An 8,953-nucleotide genomic window follows, 5' to 3' on the forward strand; every position below is an offset into this window, starting at 1 on the left:
TGGTAAGCCCATCTGAGATGGGTTTTGGATGGGCTGCCCATCACAAACATGCGATTGCCCACTGGGATCCCAGCACAAACCCATGTTGGTCCCACGTGGAAACCCTGTTGCGAATCCTAGTGGGGCCCACCTGTGTTAGCCCAAGTGGGGCCCATTTGGTAAACCATGTTGGGCCCATGTGGGACCCATTTGGCTCTGCTGTCTGGGTAGGTCGAAGGCCAGACGGTGGGGCAATGTGGCCAGCTGTCAAGCAGTTATTTTTTCACAGAGATCAACTCTCAGGAATGGCAAAAGCCAGTCATCCACAATTCTTTGACACCGAGGGCTGACAGAGTGTTGTTGTTGTTTTGTTTTCACGACTTTTTGGCCACTGATCTGTTGACCAATTTTTTTCACGGACACAAACCGGATTTTGAGCAGACACTTGTCAGATCAGTTCAAACCATGAAGAATGGAACAACGCCAGACGGGGTGCTTTAGGGTCCAAAAAAAAGCTTGGCGGCTCACTCTCTCAGAACATGACGGACTTTTTATCTTGACCGAACGCACGAATGTCGTTGCTGGGACAGTCATTCACTTACAGGACAACAAGAGTTCTGGCTCTCATTACAAACTTATTACCCGTTTTATTTTCTTCAACTGGTATATATCAGATAATAAGTATGCTGTTCCTAGCTCTTTTTGTCTGTTTGTTAGTTTGTCTGAGAGTCATTCTACGGAAGTAATATATACTTTTTTTAAAGCATAAAGACCATTCTCTTGATTACAAAATGGCTGAATAGTTATCTAGATTCAAAATAATTAAGACAACAGCCCAAATTTAGAATTCACATTCAGTTTCCCCCACAAAAACGTTTACTTTCATTATGAATCTCACATAGTTTCTGTGCTAGATTTTGTTTAACCCTTGAATCATTAAATTTCCCTGGCAAGGAGAGATAACTTTTTCTTTACAAGATTCTCTGACAGTGAACTGGTTAATTTTATTATTACCGATGTAAAATAACCCCCATGTTCAAAACACTTTTTTTGAATCACCAACGTTAATACATGATCGATTTTTTTGGCATTATCAAGCAATAGCAAGTATTTATAGAAGTAGGGCTTGGTTTTCTCCTTCCTTTTACCATAAAAATCTGGAATGGTTCAATATTAAAGCATTAAAAAAATCACCACAGGCACGCACATGCATGCACGCACAGTACGCATGCACACACACAACACACACACACACACACACACACACACACACACACACACACACACAACTACTTTCACTCAAGCCACATTTCCCATATCCAGCTCAATATACCTCGCCTTCCCTGTAGCCTCCTCAACCCCCTGTATCCCCCCCCCCCCCCCCCCACCTGCCCCCCATCCCCCAAACCCCAACCCCCCAAATACACAGATACACACACACACTGATGACATACTGACAACACAGACAGACAGACAGACAGACAAACCAACTATGTCAACAAATACACGCACACCAGCCAACAAACAAGCTAATCAACAGACAAAATGTGTCTTACTTTAAACAACTGGCAGTAGAGAGTATGTGCCACTTGTCAATGACGCTACCGCCACACCACTGAGACTTCGTGTCGCCAGAAAATCTGTACACCAGTACCAAGTATGGTCGTTCGTTGGGTGACAGCGCCGTCCCTCCCACAACTTTCCAGTCCCTCATATCCTGAAGTGAAAGGATCAACGCTGAAGTTATCGTTACAGTGTTTGTTTGTTGCTGTTTTTCCGTTCTGCTTCACGTACTCCTCCCACCTTCACTGTTCATTCCCATGGACACAGACATCGCCAGTTTGCTGGCTAGAGACGTGACAATCAACTCCTTCCCTCTCGTCATTTGAGACATCAAGAGGTGTTCACATTACACACGGTCAGACACAGTGAACTCGTGTCAAATGTAAGCTGTGTGGCGCGTGCATACATTTGCAGATTGTCTTGCCCAAAAGGCTGGATTTTGGTTTGCAGTTTCATTGTTGTAAAATAACCATTCTGTTGACATTTGACGAAGACGGCGTATATGGTATGCACAAATTGTCACAAAAATTGAAAAACATGTTAAAAAAACGCAACATGATTGACATGCTTTGGAGAAAAAACACCACACCAAGAAAAACTTCCCAAACGGGCTATGACAATAAGTCCTATCTATTTGTGGTCAATGTGTTTGCCACAAAACAAAGTGCTTTGACAATAAGTCCTATTTCTGGTCAATGTGTTTGCCACAAAACAAAGGGCTATGAGAACAAGTCATATCTATTTCTGGTCAATGTGTTTGCCACAAAACAAAGGGCTATGACAACAAGTCCTATCTATTTGTGGTCAATGTGTTTGCCTACAAAACAAAGGGCTATGACAACAAGTCCTATCTATTTGTGGTCAATGTGTTTGCCACAAAACAAAGGGCTATGACAACAAGTCCTATCTATTTGTGGTCAATGTGTTTGCCACAAAACAAAGGGCTATGAGAACAAGTCCTACCTACTTGTGGTCAATGTGTTTGCCTACAAAACAAAGGGCTATGACAACAAGTCCTATCTATTTGTGGTCAATGTGTTTGCCTACAAAACAAAGGGCTATGACAACAAGTCCTATCTATTTGTGGTCAATGTGTTTGCCACAAAACAAAGGGCTATGACAACAAGTCCTATCTATTTGTGGTCAATGTGTTTGCCTACAAAACAAAGGGCTATGACAACAAGTCCTATCTATTTGTGGTCAATGTGTTTGCCTACAAAACAAAGGGCTATGACAACAAGTCTTATCTATTTGTGGTCAATGTGTTTGCCTACAAAACAAAGGGCTATGACAACAAGTCCTATCTATTTGTGGTCAATGTGTTTGCCTACAAAACAAAGGGCTATGACAACAAGTCCTATTTGTGGTCAATGTGTTTGCCTACAAAACAAAGGGCTATGACAACAAGTCCTATCTATTTGTGGTCAATGTGTTTGCCTACAAAACAAAGGGCTATGACAACAAGTCCTATCTATTTGTGGTCAATGTGTTTGCCTACAAAACAAAGGGCTATGACAACAAGTCCTATCTATTTGTGGTCAATGTGTTTGCCTACAAAACAGAGCTTTCACGACCAATTGCTTGTATCCCCGTTTTGAGAAAGAGTCGTCATGAATGATTTATATAATTTGCAATATGTTCTTACATGTAAAGTGCACTCAGCTCTAAGAGAGAAAGAGCGCTATACAAATGTACATTATTATTATTATTATCATCATCATCATCATCATCATCATCATCATCATCGTTGTTATTATTTTTTCTATCATCATCATCATTATTATTATCATATTATCATTTTCATCATCATCATCATCATCACCATTATCATTATCATCATTATTATTATTATTATTATTATTATTACGGCAAAGACAGGCACATTGTACAGAAAAACAGCTTGTCTAGGAGAACACTATTTTTTTTTTTTTTTTTGTTATGTCCACTGACAGCAACTGACAGTGTGTGATTGTTTTCAGTGTGAGTTCAGTTCAGTTCAGTTGCTTAAGGAGGCATCACTGTGTTCAGACAAATCCATATAGCTACACCACATCTGCTAAGCAGATGCCTGACCACAGCATAACACAATGCTCTTTGGCCTTGAGTGGAAAAAAGCACATGGAGCTGCATCATGGATGCATCATTGAATTAATGAATGAATAATTTAGCAAATAATTAAATAGAAATAAGCAGACACACGATGAAACAAGAGAAGCAAGGCCTTCAAGACTCACTTGTGATACACTTTAATAAAAAAAAAAAATTAATAAATAAAATAAAAAATCACATGTTATCGCGTATTGTTCATTGAATATTGGATTGAACGGGCAGGTCAACTACTTTAAACATCATGGCGTCGTTCGCGTCCTGATTTTTTCCTATGTTTAGGCCAAATTTGGTGTCAACTGACAAAGTATTTGCAGAGTAAATGCCAATGTTAAAGTTTACCACGGAGACACACACACACACACACACACACACACACACACACCATGTCCCATTTTATCTTGTACCTGCCCCTCCAATACACGCACACTCCTCAGATATATGACTGACAGTGTTTGACTGTTCAATGAGAATGATGAAAAACTGACAGTGTTTGACTGTTCAATGAGAATGATGTATGACTGACAGTGTTTGACTGTTCAATGAGAATGATGTATAACTGACAGTGTTTGACTGTTCAGTCTGAACGATGTATGACTGACAGTGTATGACTGTTCAGCGAGAACAATGTATGACTGCAATTGTGTAACTTTTTTCAGTGTGAACAATGTGTGAAAATGACAGTTTGTGACTGTGTTCAGTGTGAACAATGTGTGACTGACAGTGTATGACTGTGTTCAGTGTGAACGATGTATGACTGACAGTGTGCGACTGTTCAGTGTAAACGATGTATGACTGACAGTGTGTGACTGTTCATTATGAACGATATATGACTGACAGTGTGTGACTGACAGTGTATGACTGTGTTCAGTGTGAACGATGTATGAATGACAGTGTGTAACTGTTCAGTATGAACGATGTATGACTGACAGTGTGTGACTATTCAATGTGAACGATGTATGACTGACAGTGTGTGAATGTTCAATGTGAACAATGCATGACTGACAGTGTGTGACTATTCAATGTGAACGATGTATGACTGACTGTGTGTGACTGTTCAATGTGAACGATGTATGACTGACAGTGTGTGACTGCGTTCAGTGTGAACAATATGTGACTGACAGTGTGTGACTGTTCAGTGTGAACGATGTATGACTGAGAGTTTGTGACTGTTCAGTCTGAACAATGCATGACTGACAGTGTGTGACTGTGTTCAGTGTGAACGATGTATGACTGACAGTGTGTGACTGTGTTCAGAATGAACCTGTACTTTCGCTGTGAACACTGGTCCACACGTACAGACACACCAGCTTTTCCTTGTTTCCTTGTGCACTGACCTTGATGGGTGGGTTGTTGTCCCGGACGTTGAGTCCTCCTGTCAGCAGAGTGGTATCATTGTCCCCAGTGTCTGGCATGCCCCCCCACCTGATCGTATTCTGCGCACGGAGGTCCAGAGGACCTGCCTGGCCTGCAACATGCACGTGGTGTACACACACACACACACACACACACACACACACACACACACACACACACAAACACACAAGGTGTCAGGGCAGAAACACTCAGCTACTGCAGGTGCTCTGTTCTCTGAGCAGACATTTCAGAAACTGAAGAACATGGCTGAAAACGAACTGTGCTTAACATTGGTTTGATCCAAACAAAAAAACACACAATGAAACAATGAAATCGAAATGTTGTACAATGTAGATCAACTGCAAGCAATACACAAAGCTCAAGAAATAGTTCTGATGACTCATCGACATAAAACCTGCTTTCTTATCAGATTATTTTCCACTGGTGTAACATTTTCTAAAGATGCAATGGTAAGAGAAATGAAGGATGTCAGCATAAAACCGAAAAAAAAAAGAATGAAAGAACGAATGAAAAAGAAAAGAGAATATTTTTGCAAAACAACTAGAATGAATAGGAAGAACAAGAAGGAGGAGGAAGAGGAGGAGACGGAAGAGGAGGAAGCGGAAGAGGAGGAAGCGGAAGAGGAGGAGGAAAATAAGAAGAAGGAGGAAGAGGGGGAAAAGGAGGAGGAGAAGAAAGAGGAGGAGGAGAACGAGAAGAAGAAGAAGAGAAAATACACAAGACAATACAGAATTCTTTATTTTCGAGGATAAGCACTGGCGTTTTTTTCCTTCCAGTCCTTCTCCCTGAAACAGGGTCTACACTACACAAAACAACATAGTATATGTCACAGCATGCAAGACACAATACTACATAAAGTCATCAAGAGAGAGAGAGAGAGAGAGAGAGAGAGAGACAGAGACAGAGACAGAGACAGAGGCAGAGACAGACAGAAACAGAAACGTTTTGACGCTTTGACGCTTTAATGTCATTGGCCATGAGGTCCTTATGACATGGGTGAATGCATCAACATATTTTCAATTCATAATAAACCATTATAATAAACAAATGAAATGGTGAAAGCAAATAATGAAACGAAACAAAGTTCCATCTTTGAAGAAAAATGACGGTAGCCAACAGGCCACACATCTCCGTTCATTCATCTGTCAATGCACCATGCAACATATTCCAACACTGGCTGCAGCAGAAAATTGTTAAACCTATCTGACCACGTAACTATGCTTGTGCTTTTTGCCAACTCTTCATAGCACACTTAATATTATGAAAACACAATGCACAAAACACACAAGGTAACATACTATCAATACTACAACTGTTACACTCCAACACTCACACACACACACACACACACACACACACACACACACACACACACACACACACACAGGCCTGCCAGCCTATATACAGACAACATGCTCCCCTGCCTACAGCCCGACAGCCAAGTGACTCACAGCCCCACAAGGCGGTCACCAGCAGCAGCAGCAGTGAGATGCTAGAGCTTCCTTCCATGATGCAGCGGCCTCTGTGTCTGTCACCTGCTGTCACACACACTGCTCATGATCACTGACAGTTGTGGAGAATGTCTGGAGCACTCACACACACACACACACACACACACACACAATGCTCATGATCACTGACAGCTCTGGAGAATGTCTGGAGACTACTGATGTGAAGCACTCACACACACACACACACACACACACACACACATACACACACACACATACACACACACACACACGCACCCACGCTACAATGCTCCTGATCATCATCATTATCATCACCACCATCATCATTAGATACAAGTGTCATTGGGAACGTGTCATCAACTCAGCAAGGCTTGTAGAAAAGAGTAAAAGCAGCTGTCAATGGTCAGCAGAAAATGACCACTTCTATTGTTTGTCCAGCGTGAGGCATGAGCGTGTTCTGAGTCCTTTGTTTCCCATTTTTGACTCACTTGTGTAAACAAAGTGAGTCTCTGTTTTAACCCGGTGTTCGGTTGTCTGTGTGTGTGTGTGTGTGTGTGTGTGTGTCCGTGGTAAACTTTAACATTGACATTTTCTCTGCAAATACTTTGTCAGTTGACACCAAATTAGGCATAAGAATAGGATCAAGAGAGGCAAGGCCTTCAAGACTCACTTGTGATAAATTAAGTCCCCTAGCATTAATACAGAGTAATTTCCTTTTTTTACTATCTGCACCAAAATGTTTGCAAAATAAATTAAACTTCCATGCTTAGCAAAAGAAGTTCCTGTTTGAACAAAAAATGATAATGACTGCTCTTGTTGTTGTGTCAGAATATCAGATCAAAGTGCCAAGTTTGTGTGTAAAAAAGGGAAATTAATCTGCAATTAATGCTAGGGGAATTAATTTGCTTTAAACTGATCTTTCTCATCTTAAACATTACATTTTGAAATTATACTCAATACATAAAAAAGCTTGTGTGTTTTACTCGCAGTGTACAGGGCTTTCACTATGTCCATTCGCCCAAGTGGTCTTTTTCGGAAAATACTAAAATCAGTACGACGAGTGGACTTTATAGATCTATTGGCTGAGCCCTGAAGGTCATGGGCAAAAATCAATTGCGTACACATTTATACACATTCAAAGCGCGTGCTCATATTCTTCGCGAACGCGAACGACGCCATTTTGTTTCAAGTTCAATCCTATATTCAATGGACAATACACAATAACATGTGATGGAAAATTGGAGAAGAAGACCGTTAAATATTTATTCAGAGAAAGGTTTGTGAACGCCTCATCACTTACTGGATTATGCCCCAAACTACCATAAAAATATCTACAGAATCAGTCGGAATTCACAGTTAAAAATTGTAAACCATGCGAGTTGATACCCTTGAATTGATGAAACGAAAAAAAATTTCCAGTCTTGACTTTTCTCAAAATGAAGTCCTTTTCACTTCATACGACGTTTGGAAGTACTTGTACTTGGCTCTACATTTATTAGTTAACCAAAATACTAAATTTTCATATCAACTTTAAAACTATAAAACTAGAATGAACATAAAAGAGAAATTGAATCGACCGTGTCGTACTACATTCCCGACGGGTGTAACTAAACTTGTACATCTAGATCTAGAGAAAACGGCTAAATGTTGCAGTGTGATTGCGGCGATAGCCACGTTTCCTTTACCGCGGACTTAAAAAGATTTTTTTTTTTTTTTTTTTTTTATTCACCTTAAAGATGTTTTGAATGCCCAAGATACACCAGAATATTATGATTTAAACAGCGTTCTCACTGCGAATACTGCAATTGATTTATCGCCCTTTAAAAAAAAGTATGTTCAAATATTAAATTTTAAGACGTCAGTTAAGGAGCCACAATAGTGTAATGGGTCAGACAGTTTCTTCTTTTCATAGAAAAAGGTTTCAATAGTTAAACTATTTCCAAAAGTTACGTCTCTCTATTTCTTAAAAAAAAATGTATATATATTTTCGAACATTGAGCCTGTTGTGAATCAAAAACAGAGAGAGAGAGAGACAGACAGACACAGAGAGAGACAGAGAGACTTACACTGAAGTGAATCCTCAAACGCTGGAGAAGAAGATGGAATGGCTGGTTTCTGTAGACTCTTTATAACAATGACCAGAAAACAGCAATCACTATAAATTGTGCTGTTAAAATCTTCGTCAAAAAAGCGTGACAGGGAGAGATACGCGAATGAATGTAAATCTCGCTGATATTTCAAAACACTATTTCAGTATCAATCTGCGAATGTTCGAGAAGCCGAGTTATCAGATTGGGAGCTAAATGAACGAGGTGTCCTCTCTCTTCCCCGCCACCACTTTCCCTGCCACCACCACCCTTCCCTTCATGCTCTACCCCCTCTCTCTCTCTTTCTCTATGTAACGCGGACACACACACACACACACACACACACACACACACACACACACACACACA

At 40.5% G+C, this 8,953-nt stretch overlaps 1 protein-coding gene across 1 annotated transcript in view; it reads right to left on the minus strand.

Annotated features, from left to right (window-relative positions):
• The window catches only part of LOC143297408 (elastase-1-like), a 28,183-nt gene extending 19,592 nt beyond the window's left edge, over window positions 1-8,591 (minus strand). Inside the window, exons 1-4 of the mRNA XM_076609745.1 lie at window positions 8,564-8,591; window positions 6,477-6,560; window positions 4,986-5,116; window positions 1,536-1,696 (exon numbers count right to left, since the gene is read on the minus strand). Of these exons, the coding sequence (XP_076465860.1) occupies window positions 1,536-1,696; window positions 4,986-5,116; window positions 6,477-6,534 (350 nt within the window). The 5' untranslated portion in view covers window positions 6,535-6,560; window positions 8,564-8,591. The remainder of the gene's footprint in view (window positions 1-1,535; window positions 1,697-4,985; window positions 5,117-6,476; window positions 6,561-8,563) is intronic.
• Between the last annotated feature and the right edge of the window lie 362 nt (window positions 8,592-8,953).

The sequence above is a fragment of the Babylonia areolata genome, chromosome 22 (genome assembly GCF_041734735.1).
Source record: "Babylonia areolata isolate BAREFJ2019XMU chromosome 22, ASM4173473v1, whole genome shotgun sequence".
Taxonomy (NCBI): domain Eukaryota; kingdom Metazoa; phylum Mollusca; class Gastropoda; order Neogastropoda; family Buccinidae; genus Babylonia; species Babylonia areolata.